Here is a 19,718-nt window from a genome sequence, read left to right on the forward strand (position 1 = left end):
TATCAACTCTTGTTGGTTAATTTTGGTTATTATGAATTGCACATCTAAAAAAAAAAGTGGGTTAAAAAGATGTGTTTTCTCATGTCTCCAGTCTCACATGGAAATTAGCATGTCACAGAGTCTTGGGAGTAATTAGGAGAACAAAGGAACAGAACTTTCGGGCCCAGTGCCTTTAATCATATTCAGGCAAGAAAGATGACACACTCGGACAAAGAAACATGCAACTAAATGCAAATATACTGCAACTCAGCGTAAATATAATGTTTTCTAATCAGTAAATCCAAGTATTTACAATAATAATGGCATGTACAGTGCAATACAATCGTACACTAGTCCAAGTGGTATAACATCACTGTTAGCAGACTCCCGAACACTGCTGAGTAAGACATCAGGACATTCACTATTGACTTTTAATGAGCAGGCCATCTTTCCACTCCATCACACCAGCAAGGTGGTGTCGTCTATGATGATAATCCACAACTAATTTAAATATCAACAAGATTCGTCTCAATGACATTTGGAGGATTTATATTCTTCTGTAGATGCCATGGTACATTGATGAATGTGTTTACGCTGGGGATGTTACCATATCAAATGCATTTTCTCTTGCCTGTGTGGAGCTTAGAAATCACGTCTGAGTGAATTATCATACCATGCCGAGGCTGTAATTCATACATGTTTTACAGCATTTTAACTCTAAAAACTGGTGCTTAAGATATTTTTTACTGCGGGACTCATGTACTTCACCTTTAGTCATAGATTTTAAGATTCAGATCTTGAATATAAATCCTTGCAGCACCAGATTTACACCTAGGAACATTACAGCCAACACATCTTTCACTGCAAATGATGGGAAGATCTGATTAGAAGACATCTGCGAAGACAGATTGGTCCCTTTGGGTATATGAGAGAGAATATGTCAGAATGCATTTTCGAAAGCTCATTCCTGCCTCTCGTGTTCATCCATACACTGCCTCGTTATAATAGCTATGTTGCATCAGAAGTACCGTATTACAGCCTGACCTAGTGGAGTATAAGCAAATTCTATTATGACAGACATATGAAACCAGAGCACACATATCTCAGGATTTATGACTGTCCATTTAAAAGAAAACAATGATTTGGAAGTCGGGGTGAGGGAGAAAGCTACTGCATTGAGGCATAATATATATGAAAATATAATGCTTTGCCATCTCTGGTTTCAGTGGATTATTACACAAAAGACAGGAATAAAATAGTGCCTTTAGGACAAGGATCGTCTTGTAGAAGTGCATTGTGTATTTCTGGCAAGTAGCCTAAAATCTCTTGTAGTTTGTGAGCGTGGAGAAATAGTTCTTCAAATACACTGACAAGGCTACTTTATATCAAGACATTTACGACTATATCTACTTCAAGGAAGCAAAGAAATGATGCAGATACTGTTTCAGCCAGAGTAGGCTAACAGTCTTAGCTTTTTGAGCTAAGCTAAGCTAACTAAGCTCTTAGTGTTTTTGGACTTTGTGTCTGTATTTATAGTAATCTGGATTCATATTCGCTAAATCATTTGGAGTACATTTTTAAAAAATTCACAGAAACTCTAACAGCAAAAACATTATCAGCAGTCTCAGTTTCCAAAGAAAGCAGTTGCTGATGGTCGACAGAAGATTTAATGAAACAGGTTAGACCCTAAAGCCTGCCTATCTTTATATACATACTTTAAAAAGTCGCTTTAGACTTAACAGATATAATTTCTGAATGTATAATGATGAAAGTATGTATTTATTAGACTTGCATAAGAATGCATCACGTCACACCTATCAAGCGCCTAATTCTGAAACTCGTGTTTGCAGATGCTAGAGACTGATTCAGGAGAAAACTCTTGCACTTACAACAAAAATATGATGTTTTACAAGTATCCATAAGCCCAATAACTGAAAACTCTTTCCCAGTACCATAATCTCACTACAACTAACACTAACCAAGCCGCCCCCCCCACCCTCCCCAATTCAATGCTGTTTGGTGTGCAATATAAAGATGACAGACCCTCCAGTGTCCACTGTTTAATGTCAGAAGATAGAGCTGCCTCTGTAGAAATGGGCCACAGAAAGCTACGTCGAACAAGGCGAGAATCACATTTCGTTTTACCAAATGTATCCGCCGTCATCTACCTCCCCCACCTCCCCTTCCTCCTCCTCAGCCTCCTCGCCGTTCTCCTCCGCCTCCTTTTCTTCCTCATCTTCCCATCCGAGCCCACTGCCAAAATCGCCCGAGTACGTGACCATCTCATCTGCAAAATGGAAATGTTGTTAAAAAAACATTGTGAGCGATTTAGACTAAACAATAGGCACTTGGTGGGAGAACAATGAACAAAATTGTTGTGAGGTGTGACTTTGATATTGGGCTTTTTAATCGTTATTTTATGTCCAGTCAGGGGATTTGTTCTTATCACCTGCAGGTCCATCGCAGCCAGTAGTAATTAATCTTAAGGACCTTTATTTGAGTGAGACAACTGCTCTTTTGGAATGGAAATGAACCTGGCCTAATGAATGTAGCACTTGGTCTTCTGTCAGATGGATGACTGATGATTTTGTGGATCTAAGCCCTAAGCCCTGTAGCTACAGAAGGAGCATTGTCCTCTGTATAGTGTGTGTGTGTGTGTGTGTGTTGTGCTCGTGCTCACCACAGTCGGGGTTGCCATGGATTCTGGAGCCCATTAACTCTCCTCCATGCTGGTCCACACACCAGCACTCCCCTCTGCTCTTGTCACACTGCAGTCTCCTGTAAAAGCCATCCTCATCACAGCTGGGAATGTATGTATCTGAAACAAGCAGGGAGAGAAACACACAGACGCACGTTTTGAGAACATTTTACATTCATTTTCAGATCCTATACAAAATGAGTGTTGCATCAGGGGTGACATTCCAAACTAGTTTGCATATTGCTGTAAATCATGTGACAGACTCAAGCGACACCGCTCATTGTAATGCATAAAATGTAACCTTGGCGAGGGTTGAGGGCTGGGTTTCTGTCTGCAGTGTCTCGAATCATTATGCACGATAAAAAAACAACTGCACAGAGTAATAAACATATATTTCCACATAATCATTGTGATCTATGAAATGCAGGATTTAAACCTGATGCACTGAGTGTACTAAGGGACAATTCTTTAAAAGCCAGTTTTAACCATTCAGAATGTTATGTTATATCCTAACCACCACGGGTGATTCCATGACCCTTACCCATAATTCAACCTGACTATCCTATTTATGTCTTTGTGTGCTTTTTATTTACGAGAACATAAATTAAGTAGCTGGTGCAAGTGATGACCATGTGCAACTGTAAAAGAAAATATATAAATAGATATATAGAATCATTTCCCTTTGTGATTTAATAATTAATCCCTCAGAGAGTTATAGACAGATTGTTTTTTGTTTTTTAGGGTTAAACTTTTCCTTTGACACTTACCCATAATTCTACATGACTGTCTTCTTTTTATGTAATTGTGTTTTACATTTATGGCAACATAAATTAAACGAGGCTCGACAAATATGATGATACTCCTTGAAGCTCTGGAATATTTATCATAATCTTGCTAAGCAATGGACAGATGTACAGTCCTCTCAAAATCTGCAATTAAAAAAGGCAGAAAATGATTATATTTCTTTTTAAAAGAATATAATAAGTAAAAAAATTTTTTTATTGTGATTTAACTGTAAATGCATTATAGAGTTAAACACAGGTTGCACATGGGCTTTTTTTCAGGACTGTCATCTTTTCCATTTTTGAACATTTATTCGACAAAAATGGTAATGAACTATGGAATATTAATATAATTTTTTTTGGAATGCATGGATGTGTAACTTTCTTAATATGTATAATACAGGGGGGAAAAGGTTTATTTTATAGATTTTGATATTACATTAGGAGATTTTCTTCCTTTTGTGATTTAATAATAAATGTACCTCAGAGTAAACATGGGTTCATCTAATAACAATGAAACTGTTTATTTGTATTATATACATTGATATTTGTTCTCAGGCTTTGGGGACTGTTTGCATTTTGGCTGCCTCTGATAGGCTGAAGCATCTGCAGCATGTCCTTGGAGAGTCCTAAGAGCACTGCAGCCAAACATGCAGCACTGCCCACAGCCACTTACCTCCCTTCCGCCTCGTTTTACTTTTATCCAACCTTCTTCCTTCCATTCCTTCTACAAGTTGTATATATTCTATATAACCTTTTTCTCTTGTTCTCCCTTTGTTCCTTTCATTCACACCTTAATTTGCTGTTCCCGCGATAGTACAGCGAGTCTCAGCGGAGCGTTCATTCTTACCTGGTTTCTTCTTGGCTCCCTCTTGCAATTGGATTCGCTCTAGTTCAGCCAGGCATGGAGGCTCTGTGGAAGAAAAACAATCACTGTCTTTAGGGAAGAGTCGGCGCTAATCTCCCCCAGACAAGCGCTTCACACGAGCTCCCCCACCAACTCCCAGATGAGGCGGCATTACACCAGGGCTGCTCTCCGTGCAGCTGTACAATCAGATCACACTATCACACCCAAACACAGCCGCATTTCAAAAGTGCCACAATAGACAGCTCTAATCTCTAGTTTTACGACAATACAATTCATGAAAGAAAGAGTCAATTAAATTTGTAGTTATAGAACATGGTTTAAATAGGTTTTGGACAAAATTAACACCCGTTATAGAATGTTTCTATATTGCAATTTTCTCTTTAATGCCCTGAGGTGAAATGTACAACCTTCTTATAATATATTAGAGCAATATTATTCTAAAAATGCATTTGCTGACTTTCTTCTGAGGAACACAAAAGAAGTTATTTAGCATAATGTCCAAGATGCTCTTTTCAGTTCAATGAAAGTAAATTGTGACCACAGCTACTGAGATGGAACCAATATGCCCAATAATTTAAAAAATTATAATAATAATTCTCTTTTTAAAAAAGGTATCCTCTTTAGATTTAGAGATTCTTTCAGAGCAGACACTCTATCATTAATACTGACATTTTCTAACCTTATTGCACTATAGTCTTTTAAAACATTATTGCGAATACTGGAATATAAAGTTATTTTAAAAATGAAAAGATATTGTTATATTATAATATGAAACTAAAACTGGCAAGTCCCTGTCTTAATGAGTAAATCATTCATTCATTGTATTTATTTATTTTGCTGCTTATTTATTCAAAAGACAAGCAATCGACTTTAGGAATGAGTTAGTGAATCATTCACTCAAACAATTAAACAATTTAATGGTCCTTTTTGAAGCTTGACAGCCCTAGTCCCCATTTAATTTAATTTCAAGGAAAAGAGCAGCCTGGACATTCTCCCAAACATCTTCTTGTGTATTCCACATAGGAAAGAGAGTAATACAGGTTCGGGAATGACATGAAGGTTAGTAAATGATGACAGAATATTTCCTTTAATAGATAAATCAGTGCAGCACATACAGGAATATTCGCCAATGCTTCAACACTATCACTATGTTAGGGCCGGACAGGTCAAGTCTAAAAAAATGCAGCAGGTTTCTGTCTGACTGCCCGTCTGGTTTTAGTCCCAGAGAGTTTGAGGCTGAGCAGGCTGTCAACAACCAACACTGATGTTGTTTTTCCCTCTGCAATGGCCATTTCCTATCCACCGGGGGAAATACAAGGGGAAGACAAAGTGTGACAGGCCAAAAGCAACTGTGCCCTACCCAGGAGAAATGAGAGTGCCCAGCCACATATCGTGAGCAGAATCACATCAAACAAGAGCCAGGCTGGTCTAGTGTGTGTGTATGTGTGTGTTAAGATGCTGCTAAGATACAGCTCTGTGCCCCTCCAGTGCGATGCACAGTGGAGAGCATGTGTCTGTTTGTGTCAAGAAGCCATGCTCCATGGTTTAAGTAAACACACACACACACAGAGGAATTCCTCAAACAAAAGAACACACTTACGAGTCTCATGAATATGTAGAGCATGTTGCGATAAACACATGCACATGCAAACAGACCTACGCTCTCCCCTACTGACAAACACACACACTGACTGTCAGTCACCCTAGCAGCACACACTGAATAGCAATTCCTCCAGACTTATGCATCTCGTCAAAATGAATACTGTAAATCACTCTCTCCACATGCCACAAACAGCTAAAGGTCAATGAATGCCTTCTCCAGCCCTCCCATCTCTCATTTTCTACCCAAAGGGAGTGTTTGTAGAGGAAATGAAAGATTTGGATTACAATGATCCAAACATATGGTTCCCATCCCCCCTTTAATGTTTGATTATATTTAGAAAACTAATTAAACTTAATCCAGTGCAAACTGAATGAGTTAGTGGCATGAGTCTGAAGAACTCTCAGCACACAGATGGATTTTTCTAAAGCCCTGCCTCCTCTGACTGGTGTCTTCTTTATCTTCAACTCCAGTCCAGTGCGTGCTGATGTAAAACACATGCATTCTGACACCAGCCTTTGCATGCAATATCGTCTTCTAGGCTTTCGTAATGGAATCATCATTTGGAATCAGATTTAAAAGCCCTAACTCTCTGAAGCAGTGTTCAACACGCTCAAACACAGACTAGTGCTGGCACTGATGTTCGGCCATGTGTCCCCCTTCTGTCACGCTGATATAACCAAACAGAGCAAACTGTGGACCGTGGCACTGACCAGCAGGATGCAGGGCACAAATGTGCAATGCTGAGGCAATGATCCCAGTATGAGCTGATTTCAAATCTGAAGTGTGTGATGTTTCAATGTCACAAAATTTTTACTTTTTTTTGAGTCTTTGCCTTCAGATGAAAATATTTGACTAAAATGCCATCTTTTTTTAGTACGAGTTGACACTATTGATTAGGAATGAAACTAACATCTTCTCTCTTTTTTTTTTGTAAATATATGTATCGTATTGATAATATACTATTTTTTTCATGTGTTTTTTTATCAACAGTATGTTTTAATTAAAATTTGGTTAATTATCAATATGCACATTTTTTTAAATGACACACTACTACTGATCAAAAGTTTGGGGTCAGCAAGATGCTTTTTAAGAAAGTCATTTTTTTAAGGACACATTAAATGGATCAAATTTCACAGTAGAGGATTGATAATGCTACATAAATTATGTATCTATTGTTTCTATTAAAATATATTTTAGCACAACATTGATAATAATAATAATAAATGTATTGTGAGCACCAGATCATCATATTAGAATGATTTCTGAAGGATCATGTGACACTGAAGTAATAATGCTGAAAATAAATTAACAAGAAAATATATTCAAATAGAAAACTGTTATTTTAAATGATAATAATATTTCACAACATTGCTGTTTTTCTGTATTTTTCACAAGAGGCTTCGGTCATAATATAATTCGGTTATAAGTACTAATAAACAGCCAGTATTTTAATAACAGGCCTGCTAATAGAGAGATTTGGTCCCTAAGTGATACCGAGGCTTCTTTCAAAAATGCACAAATATTTCAATGGTAGTGCACTGAATATTTGGTAGTATATAGAATATTTCATCATTATATTATTATAAAAACCACTAAGACCTGGTTTAATTGTGCAAAGATACTAAAAACTCACTTTCTCTCCAAAAGCAGAGGCACCACTCAGCTGTGGAGACTTTGCCATCATGGTAGGAGTCACAGGAGTTGAAGAAGGGCCGTATGCACACTTCATACTTGTCCAGATTAATGGCAGAGAGCTCAGCTTGATCCAGATACAGGTCACTGTTCGTGTCCAGCTTAGAGAACATCCAGCCAATAGAGTCCTTACAGGTCGCAACAAGAGTTCGGTCCACAACTGTGCACAAACAATCACAAGTTACATGTTAACGCAAGAGAAATACTAGCTTAAATACTGTAATACTTTGACATTTTGTGAGCTTTTTAAAATGTATTCCAAGAGCATCTCTCCCAGAATAGATGATTGCATCATATTACCTGTAAAAAAAATTAATGTTCTTTTAAATACAAAACTGCTGTTCAAATGTTGTTGTCAAGACAGTAAACCACTAATGGAAACCATGGACCTATTTTTCTAAGCAAATTAGAAGCAAACAATATAAATGTAACAAACAAAATAGGCATAGCTATTTAGAGAATTGATACGCACATGGTTGATCTGGTCATTTTTTTCTGCCACTGAAGTACTTAAGCATTCAGCTGCATTTCACAATTCAAATCTGCCCTTTGAGCGGATAAAATTCTGCTAGTGTTCTTTAGCCATCAGGATAGGACACAATGATCATAGGTCCGTGTTTAAAATACTAAAAAGAAAACAGCATTTGTGGCATTACTTGAAATGATACAACCAAAATAAATGAGGTTAGAGTCACTGTATGCTGCTGATCCGTAGTGAAGCTGCTGTCATTCCTGAATATAAAAGCACTGGCAAAATAGACGTTAGAGGCTCACTTGATGCAGAACTGGCTACAGGATTCCCCGTGCTGTTCTGCTTGCCGTTGCCTTGGAGCAGTTGGAACCAGTCCCGCAGGCGATCTCCCAGATCTGCCAGGTCCTGCCCTGTGCAACTCTCTATAGACAGAAAAGAAGAGAGACGGAGACGGTGAAAGGAGATAAGGGAGTGTTGGCAGACATTGGTATTAAAGAGTGAAGAACCAATCGTCCTGCTTTTGCCCTTCTGAATTGGACAAGAAAAGCCTGCGGAGACTGCAGACATAAATCAGTCATAATCAAAGTCAGCAGAAATTCACAAAGCAAGCCGCAAAGAGAAAGAAAAGAGAGCAGCATACTCTGTTGATAAATCAATAAAGCCCTTGTTAGAGCAAGAGCTGCAGACTGCAAGGGGATGTGAAAGAGACAAAAAGGCATCAGAAGCAATCTCAGAAAACCATTCATTATTATCATCAAAATATGATCCTATAAACTTAAACGCTGGCACTTCTATTGTGCTTCATTCAAGACAGAAGTTGCATATTTACAAGAGCTCATGCAAAAATGAACATTCTGTCATCATTTACTCAAACCTTTATGACTTACTTTCTTTTGAAGTAATGATAAATTTCGCCTTCTTGGACGGCCTAAGGTTGAGTACATTTTCAGAAAATTTCTGAGTGAACTATTCCTTTAATGGGGTCCAAAACAATTGATTTTTGGAAGCAGGTAGCAAGTAAATACCATGTTTGCTGTCCACGTCTGTAGCAGGAGCCGCGGTGGCGGTACAGGGGCAGGGACCAGGACATCTTACTTTCAATTCCTTCCCTGTGAGACAAGCCTGCTGCTCCAGTTTGCACTAAATTCAGGTGCAACACACACACACACACACACAAATACATCCAAAGAATAAGCAGTGCTGCCATAACACTTGTCCAGTGTCACATGCTCCTGTTCAGTGGCATGAATTGTAAGCCTAGGTAAAGCACAATTATTTCAACAGACGAGTGAAAATCGCTGGTTCAGACAAGACATCTCCATTAAAAGAAGCTGATGTCAACCATAATTTCTTCCCTCACAAGGTCAGAAATAGATATAAAAGATATAATACATAATTCAACAGAACGGTTCTTTCATCCCCAAGTACCCAGAATCTCTTCAGACAATTCTTTGACTTTTAAGGATGTCAAGGGCCAGAATATAAGGTATAATAGAGATCGTTATCCATACTGCGCAAGCAGTCTGATCCACGAGTCACACAGAAAATAACAGAGATAGAAAAATAATAATAATTGTGAATGGCACAGAATAGCAAGAATAGAAATAACGTCATTATCCAAAGTTGCAGGCTAGTGAAAGGATTATGAATTTTCTCTACAGGTTTGTTGACAGGACTAAGAAAATATTTTTACCTGATCTGACTCTTCAAAATGACCTGATCTAGTGTTAATTTGGTTGTAATATTTGTGACTAGATCAAGGTTTTGCATTATATTGACATTATATTATACTGGATATTATTTATGATTATCATTAACAATATTAAAGTGGCCATTATTACAATGATTCACTTAAAACAACAAACTTACTAAGTACTTTTCCTTCCCTTGAATGAGACATGTCCTATTTGTCTTTCAAAAATTGTTGTGTGCTCTCTGGGAAAATGTTCTAGGGGCATTCTTGGTGAAACGTTCTCCAAGAAAGGCCTGGCGGCAAATTTCGTTATGAATGAATCCAGATGGGACGTTTAACAAAATTAAAGAAAGATATATGTGGTCTTTCTTGTGTGGTGAGATTCAGAAGCTCAACACGTATGAAATATCACCTTTGACAGAAATACATAATCAATTTACACAAATGTTGGATGTAAAGGAACTAAATGCAGTTAAAACATTATTACGCATGACTGATTATTTTAATCTACTGTCAGCCACAGAAGTTCAATTTGGTTTTAAAGATTTAACAAAGCAAAACCGATCCATGGCTGGAATTTACTGATTTAGCAAATATGAATATGATAATTTTTGGGTTATCTAAGTCGACCCAACAAAAACCTCTGAACAAAAAAAGTCTGAACAGGCACAAAAGTGCAACATACCCAATTGTATTAAAATAAGCTGAACTGCAGAGAAATTGATCATATAGATATGATACATTTCTCTGCACCTCAGCTTATTTTAATAAAATTAAAGGAAGCTGAATGCAGTGTGAAATACCTGAGAGGCATAGTTGTGTCCATCAGAGCCACAAACAGGACCAGAGGAAGATACTGGGCAAGATTTACAGTTACTGTCCTGCTGCTGTCTAATGACCTGCTGCTTCAACCTAAAACACATTAGTCAGTATTAACATGCAATCAATAATATCATCAATATTCCATGTGAGATATAAACTGACGCATGCTTGAGTATTGGTCACTCAAATGCACAGGAACAGTGAATCACTGGCCCATTTTTTTATTTAAAGTTAACAAAACATTCTCTGTAGTTATTTGTATGCTACAATGATAACCAGTCCCTTAGGGACGGCCACAGGAACAAGTTCAATTTGTAAAAATAACAAACATCCAGGGACAAAATCTGTGTACCTCACAATGAGCCACCAGACAACACATGCCCGCTTTAATAAATTGCTCTTATTTCACCTCTACAAAAATATGACTTTCTCTTCACAAGTGAATGAACATTTCCTAACGCTTGTGGAAATAAACAGATCATAACCATTTTATTTATTTCTTTTCCCCTGGGGTCCAGTTAAAATTTTAGTCAGGGTTCTCTGCGCCGTAATTTTAAAACCATTTACAACCCTGTCTCATTTTTTGCTGTTGTGTCTTGAAGACTTCTTTCTAAACAGCCCACTTTGCTCATACGCACTCAGCCAATTATCTGAACCTTAAAAACTTTGAAATGTGATTCTTCATGATGATATGAATAATGAAAAGCTAGATTGGACAGTTACATTCCGCACAGTGCCTTAGAATGGAACCCAGTTTATTTTATTCATAAACCCTAAAAAAATCAAACACTCTCCTGTCATGTATAACTGTTATGTGCGTGAAGACAGTCCTGTAGCTGAAGGGCTCACCTTTGCTCCAGCTTTTTGCGGTTGACGCACACGGCACGCTGGTAACCCTGAGCGACACACACCTTATGTCGGCTACATTTGACCTTCTGGCAAGGATCCTTAGTGGTGTCAACATCTGTAATGAAGAGAGATGCACCCTAATAATCTGCCATGCATTCAGTTTTTTTTTTTTTGATGGTTTTTGTCATTTTTATTATTTAAAAAAATAATTTATTGTCTATACAGTTTTTTTTCCAGATTTTTTTTAAACATTTGTTTTAAAGTAACACATTTTTATGGGTTTTAGTTAACAATAACAAATTCTGACCTGAACATAAATAAACAGCAGGAAATTACGATATGTTTGTTTTATGCATTTTATTTATATTATATTTATTTTATTAATTTAAAATGTATTTATTTTTTTATTAATTAAAAAATGTCATCATGAATCTTTAGGGAAATTTACACCAAAGATGAAAATATCATGACAAACACCCTTTGATTCATATTTAAGAACATTAATGCAAAAAAGAGAAGCTAAGAGGCAAAAATGTTATTTTGCTGTATGTTTTTTAGTAAGCCATCATTATCTCACCATACTACACATAACTTAAAAAGATAAAAAACCTATATCTCAAGACTGACAGATTATTACAGTCTATACACAACGGCACAAGGTTGATTGGTAACCCTCACTTCATCACAACAGGCTCAAGCAGATTAAAGAGAACACAAGAATAATGATGTTGCTATAGCAACAGTCCAACTCCAGAGTGAGGACTGATTAGCTGCTCATATAAGTATAAAAAAAAGAGAAACAAAGAATTCTCTCTCTCTAGATCTATCCATAATCATCACTCCTGTTAACATTAAATATATTTTACAAACAGTAGCCCTGTGAGCTCGTCCCTATAAAATACATAAAAAAGGTCTCCATGTGTAAGCGATGCCAAGTCTGGCTTAAAGGGCCGAGGGATCTCATCCAGTCACCACCACATCCTTTGTTTATACTCAGAGCAGCATTTAATGTGATCCATACAATTGCCGAGTAGAAGTAAGGAGCTACTGACTCTATCAAGCAAAGCCAGTGGCTGAGCTAATGCAGCTAATATACATCAACAGCCAGAGCCACTTAACGCTGAGCATATCAGATTGACTCGCAGGGAAGGGTTCACAGAGATAAGGACCCGATACATGCTGTGTACACAGGAAAGAGAAAATACAATCACGCTGATAAATACTGTAAAACACGGACGCTGATTGAATAAATACGTCTCCATTTGTTTTTAATGAACTGAAGCTTTGCATCCTCTTGATTAATTATGGTACAGGTTGACTAAACAGACTGCTGAGATGTTCTTTTCACAGATACACACCCAGGAATGTGAAAAAAAAACATCTGCTTATGATAAATTTGTCCACATACTGGCAACACTTTGTTTAGCCATAGATTTGCAAGAATATGTTCTGCTCTGAAAGTTTTACTCAGGACAAAATTAAAGAAATACATGAACTACTGCTCAAAAGTGAAGGGTAGGTACTTAAAAAAACTAATCAATTTATGCATTCAGTGTGTGCCTTAATTTGATCAAAAGTGTCTATTCAAGAATCCTGAAAAAATGTCTTCCACAAATGTTTCCACAAAACTGTTTCAGTACTGATAATAATAAGAGATATTTCCTTGAGCACCAAATCAGCATATCATGTGACGTCGACTGGACTGGACAAGATAGGAATAAATAAAATACATTTTAAAACATATGCAAATTGAAAATAGTTATTTTAAATTGTAATGATATTTCACAGTGTAATAATTTTTACATTGTTTTTAATTTAATAAATGCAGCTTTGCTGAGAGACTTCTTTCAAAAACAATATTATTATTATTATTTTTTTTTAAACTTACCGACTCCAAACTGAATTATAGTGTATGTGGATGTGGGTGTTTTAAGCAAGGAGGTTTTTATATAGACATGAGCAAGTATCATGACTGGTGTTTAGAGAAAAACTACTGTCACAGTAGAAACATCATAGATTTGTCCTGAAGTTGTGTGACAGCCGCTGTTTTGATAACTTGTAAAATGCAAATTTGTTCCTCATTAAAAAGGTAAGGACCAGTGCTACCTTCCAAGAAGACACTGTAAATAAGGCTCTTTGGGAATTTCGGCAGCTTTGGTATCTGTTAGCTGTCTGATGCTTGAAAGTCGAAACATGGAGAGCAGATGCTCTTGAAATTTCAGACTATAAATAAAGTCTTACAAGGCCAATTAGACACCAACATAAAGTAAATAATTGATACAATTTAACATTTCTTCTACACTGCAGATTTATCTAATTTAATTCCTATTATGTCACAACAAGGGCGTATTTTAAAACTCTTAAAACTTGGCCAGAACAATCTCTTTAATATATTTCAAATAGATTTCCTTTAACTTTTGAAATTCCTTCTTCAGAAATTGCAGCTCTTTACAAAATACAAGGGACTGTGACACTATAAGATCAGTGAGCTGTTCCTTGTTTTTCTCTTTGAAAGAAAAAAAGGATCTGAATTTGACTGAAGCCTGCACTGTCTGCTTTTAAGTGAAAACATCATGGGACAAATCTCTTATCACTACCTCATGAATTATCTCATTAAGGAGACAAAATGCATCAAATTCGGTAAGACAAATAGGTTTTATTTAATACATATTACATTTAATACTACTTATAAAAAAAATAAGTAGGTGGCGCATATATTTGTGTACACACATTTTTCAATTCCAATTTCAATTTCTAAAAATGTGGTGCTCAAATTAAAAGAAGTTTAAAAACTTTTAAAACTCGTCTTGAGACCTTGCATTGTTCCACCCATTCCATTCCCCGCGTCTCCCGCTTTTTAAAGCTAAAACACCTTCTGTGTGAATGGCCTCTAAGAAGAGTCCATAAAAATGTATTGTGTGTTATTCTGAATACATTTTCAGTATTTATTTTTCACAGGTGTTTAACACGTATGTTTAACTACACATTGGGTTCAAAGAACCAATAGGGTTTAATGTAAGTAAACTTCACGGAAAATGTCCTGGAAGAAAATTACAAGTACCTTTTATATTTTTCTATGGGTTTTTCTTTCTTACAGTGTATGACCACCTTATGTATGTGATGAATACTGGTTTTAATACTTAAGTGTTCAAATTATTAATAGCATAAATACAAACTCTTAAATATCAAATGTACCATAATATGTGTGAAATATTGCTCTGTAACAACTGCGACAAATGGATCTGATAATAATTCCCTATTGTCACAGAGAATCAGTTCAAATAATGAGTATCAAACAAAAGATTTGTGGTGGGAGTAGTGATGGCTGTGCAAGAAGCTTTAGTGCCAGCTCAAAAAAAAAAAAATAGACCATCGGGTTCGTGGACCTCTGTTCTAAGACATATGAAGCTTAAGTGGATTTGTGCTTTGAAGGAACAAAGCCAGTGTCAGTCAGTGCTAAATCAAGCCTCCGGGGCTCTTACTTGGCCTTCAGTGGAACTAGCAATTATCCATTAATTACATCCTGAGATATTTGCTAATGGACTCCTCCATTCTGAGGACTTCACTTCAACTGAAAAATCAAGACATAATGTTCAAATGTGCCCGGGCAGTCTCTTTACTCTAGCAAAATGAAGAGATGACCTCATCTCTTGTGTAAGCAATTAGTGTTTGGCAGCCAAGAAGAAAAGAAGGGCTGTCTGCTTTGACAAACATACGCAGACCATGGTCAAGCCTAACCGCACCACTGAATGATAATTACAGTGCTTGTTTTAAAACACTAAATATTAAATTTATGACTAAATTAATTCAAGAATTAATTCAGATTAAAGTGCTCAACATGCTGTGGGGTTCAAACTTTAATTCTAGACTATTTACATTTTTGTTTAAAACATAATACTATTATTTTTTATTAGATTAGCTAATAAAGTTTGAAAAAATCTTCCACTGGCTTGCTGAAAATGTTTAAATCTATTCAAATGAGTGTAATATTTGCATACTGAGTACTGCTCTTTCTTACATCTATTTGCATACTGAACTCTGATTGGTCCTGACTTCCTTGAATACACTGCACTGCAACTGTGTTGACTCTTGTGTGCAACTGACAGAAAACAAAATTAATGTTGAGTGTCATGATAAAAGAAGACTTCATTTACACAGAAGAAAAACCTAAACTGGCACTAATTAGTCATTTAACCTAATGTAAACTCCAGCTCTATTTGAAAATAAACTAGGTCATTGTTCCGCACATCATGCGATTTGGGCACTTAAATAGAATGGCTAAAAGATAACTCCAATAAATGTAATGTGATACTATTACCAATAAAAAAAGATGACTTACTTTCATTCGAGCCTTGACTTTCATCCCATGATCTGATGTAATCGTCCTGACAAAAACAAGGTGAAACAGTCAAATGTGCTGCACAGAATAAATTAGGGTGACCATATGTGCCATTTTCCCAGGACGCGTCCTTGCCAGGATTTTTATATTGCCTAAAATATCCAGATTTTGGCTGTTTGTGCTGTGCAGATCGATCATTGTATGACATTCATAAGAGCTATAGAGAGCAGAGCAGACGGCTCCTCATGCATTCAAATCACTGTCTTGGTACTTTGGTGTCATACAATGATTGGTGTGCAGCGACGCTTCAAGTTGAATGAACGAACAAACACCTAACATGTACGTGTATTTGCATTGCTTTGATCGTTCTCTGTAGATCTCACCTTCTCACACGCCACGATTAGTTGATTATGTACCATACCTGCATGTTATTAGTCAAACTACTTTTGATGTTTTAGGCAATATAGAAATCCTGGCAAGGACACATCCTGGGAAAATGGCTCATATAGTCACCCTAGAATAAATGTTAAGAATTTAGTCAAGATTATTACATCTATCACTGTGCATCAATCATTAACCAAACTTAAATGTACAATACTAAGATACTTTAATTATGAAAAGCAGCTGGAAAGCACTAATGGAAAAAAGAGGGATGGAACTTTTCTGAGACAAAAAAGGTAAACGCTTAAATGAAATGTCAAACGAAGATGCATGAGCAACTCAGATTGCATAAAAAATGGGTTACAGCATTTATAGCGAATATTAGATCAAGCATTTTAAAAGAGACATCAAACACAAGCAAAGTCATGATACAGCACTACTGACCTCCACTTCCTGGTGAAATGTGAGAAGGATCAGAGACAAAAGAGAAGGAGACAGTTAGAGGAGAGCGATGCATCTCTGAGGAGCAACTATCAAGAAAAAAAGACTCCCAACTGATAAAAAAAAAATCTAATCGCCTGCTGGGTAAAACTTTGAATATATCCTTGATATTCCCTCATGTGTCCTTATAAAAGAGACAGTTGCTTTAAGATAATTATACACTTTGTGCTCATAACAATTAAAATATTTCAGTACATGACTGATTATAATAATAACAATCTTTTTGTAAAGTTCACAAGCTTATTAGTGTCACCAGCAGTCATTGATCTGTTCAGATGTAGGTGTAAACATGAGGTGAAATTGCTTATTGACTGAATTTGGCTTTGTCAGCTACAACAGTGCTATAAATGATATTTTTCTGCAGCAAATGTTTAAATCACAAGTCAAGTGGCAATACATATGCTTTATCACTCCTGAAATGTAGACCATTAAAAATGAAATTTCCATGTCCACTTCATGAATATATACCAACAACTGCTGTGGGTCTTGATGAGATACATCACTGTTAAATCTAGTTAAGACCTGACTTAAAATGAAAAAACTTGCTAAAAAACTTTTATTTTACTATGTGAATATGTGCTCCTGATATGTTATATCCCTGTCAAAACAAATGAAAGACCAGTGGCTCAAAATTCAGTGCCGCATTGCTTAACTGCAACAATTCCTGGTGCTGGACAACCTTATTGATTTCCTGATACCTGCATTATTTAAGTCAGTTTTTGCTGTCTTGGCAAAGTAGATACTGTGTGGTGTTCTGAGACATTAGATGTCCATACCAGTACACATCGAATGGACAGAGTGGTGAAACCCCTTATCTTTAGTTTATGCAAATTGTGGCAGCCACTCATGCAAACAGAGCCCTAAATTCTTTCGATATGCACTTTTATTAAGAAGAGGATTGTACACTCAGTAAGCATGAAGTATATGGAAAATATTGTGTCACATCAATGTGTTCCCCCTCGCTGAAAAGACCATAAATCAAATCAACAAGCTATAAACTTTACACATTTTAATTTGAAGCAAACTACCCTAGTGAAAAATAAATGCCAAGTTCTGTCATGAAACTGATGTATCGTTAATGTAAAATGATATTTGCAGTGATAAACTACTTGGCACTAGCTGATTGGTTCAGCCAATGAGCTCACTGCCTCACATTTAAATGGCTGGTTAGCATTCACTCGAGCAGTTTCGCAGCGCACTTTAAGAGTTACTCTGAAACTCTCCACCTTCCCTAGCTCCATCGGTGTAGACCTGTTACTGTAACGAGGAGTCAAAGGCGTTCCGATCCACGTGCAGAACTTTATTAAGAAAATGGTCATACAGGCAGAAATCAGGAACGGCATCAGGTATGTTAGGGATATACAGAATCATTAATGGTAGGGATGGGACGATAACCGGTTTTATTGATAACCGTGATAAAATGTGCTGAAGGTTAGTAATATCGTTTAAAAATGAATTATCATTAAAACCGTGTTTGATTATCGCGGTTTTAATAACTCACTATTAAATCATGTCCAGCCAGCAACAGTCTGACGCAAGCGCAGCGCACAATGTTTTTTTTGTTTTTTTTCGAGAAGGAATGGCGAAAGTCAGTGACTTTTCTATGCTTTTCTATGCTTCTACACTTTTCATTGTAAGGAAGGAAATGCCACAGAATTTAATCTTTCTTTAAATTAAGTGCATAGAGTTGCTTGTTTTATTAGTTGTTTGTTGATTATTAAATATAAAACTTGCTGAAATGTTTTCAGTGTGAGCATCAACTATTTTTGAACACTTTCATCTCGTTTCAACAAAACCGTGATAATATTGATAATCGTGATAATTTTATTCACTATAATCGTGATATTAAATTTTCATACCGTCCCATCCCTAATTAACGGTAACAAGCAGAGATCAGGGCAGGCAACAGAGAATCAGAGTCAGTTTAAACAATCCAAGATCATACACGGGAAGAACAAACACTAGGAAAACCGCTCAAAAATGTCAGACAGGCTAAACAAGACTTCGCAGTGTGGTGGAGTGAGTGTGTTGCTTATATGGGTGTGTGTGTATTAGCTGCAGGTGTGTAATCAGATGCAGGTGTGAAATCAGATGCAGGTGTGTGTGTATGCAATCAGTACCAGGAATGAGGCAGGATGGGAAATGGAGTTCAGAATGAGTCCTGAGTCCTGATTGGAGTGCCTTCTACTGAAGCTCATGGGCACTCCAGCTAAAGATCGTGACAGCTACAGGTTATTATGCTATTTGTGCAGCAGCTGTATGCCTTAAATACTCACAGCACCGTATCATTCCTGTACTTACTTTGCAGCAGAAGCAATAATCTATAACAACAACAATAACCAACAGCAGCAGCAAATATGCAGCGGCAGCATAGCAGATCTATTTCACCAAGACCAAATACATTAACAGTCATATCCATTATGTTGTCATGATACAAATATACTAAAATGTATTTAAAATACATTTATTTCATGCTAAACATACTACAAATACATTTACATATTTATGTGCTTAATAAAAATACCCTGTATATTTTATACTAAACTGGTATACTTAAAGTCTGCTAAACTGAAGCAACTAATTTTGTACTTAATGGATTTTATTTGTGCTGAAGTAGTGTTGATGTCCAAATAAATATATACTAAAGTATATTTGATTATGCTAAAGTGGAACTATTGCAAGTTTACTTTCTGATACACTTTAAATATCTTGCATTTAAAGAGCAATATTACTCAATAATTAAACAATCCTCATCAGTAGTGAAATAAAAAGACATTATAGGATTAATCTTCAGAAATGTGCATTGTGCACAAGTAGTACTCCAAATACAGGTTCATTATAATTTTTATGTCAGTAAGTTTGGCTGTGAAATAATGTAGGATGATGACTTAAACAAAAGCATATACCATTGATTAATAGCCTCAAAGCTCACAGTAGGTCTGTCTTTGTTGTCTGTAAAGGTTTATATAACTTATCATTAAAACTAATTTCCCCTGTGGAGAATATTTCGGAACCTGAACCACTCTATAGGCAGTAAAC

General features: G+C 36.4%; 1 protein-coding gene across 1 annotated transcript in view; it reads right to left on the minus strand.

Annotated features, from left to right (window-relative positions):
* Positions 1 to 155: 155 nt before the first annotated feature.
* The window catches only part of LOC132156999 (testican-2-like), a 28,382-nt gene continuing 8,819 nt past the window's right edge, over positions 156 to 19,718 (minus strand). Inside the window, exons 2-10 of the mRNA XM_059566105.1 lie at positions 15,798 to 15,843; positions 11,459 to 11,573; positions 10,591 to 10,699; positions 9,120 to 9,234; positions 8,397 to 8,516; positions 7,564 to 7,782; positions 4,310 to 4,372; positions 2,660 to 2,797; positions 156 to 2,266 (exon numbers count right to left, since the gene is read on the minus strand). Of these exons, the coding sequence (XP_059422088.1) occupies positions 2,121 to 2,266; positions 2,660 to 2,797; positions 4,310 to 4,372; positions 7,564 to 7,782; positions 8,397 to 8,516; positions 9,120 to 9,234; positions 10,591 to 10,699; positions 11,459 to 11,573; positions 15,798 to 15,843 (1,071 nt within the window). The 3' untranslated portion in view covers positions 156 to 2,120. The remainder of the gene's footprint in view (positions 2,267 to 2,659; positions 2,798 to 4,309; positions 4,373 to 7,563; positions 7,783 to 8,396; positions 8,517 to 9,119; positions 9,235 to 10,590; positions 10,700 to 11,458; positions 11,574 to 15,797; positions 15,844 to 19,718) is intronic.

Source organism: Carassius carassius, chromosome 14, assembly GCF_963082965.1.
Source record: "Carassius carassius chromosome 14, fCarCar2.1, whole genome shotgun sequence".
Lineage (NCBI taxonomy): Eukaryota > Metazoa > Chordata > Actinopteri > Cypriniformes > Cyprinidae > Carassius > Carassius carassius.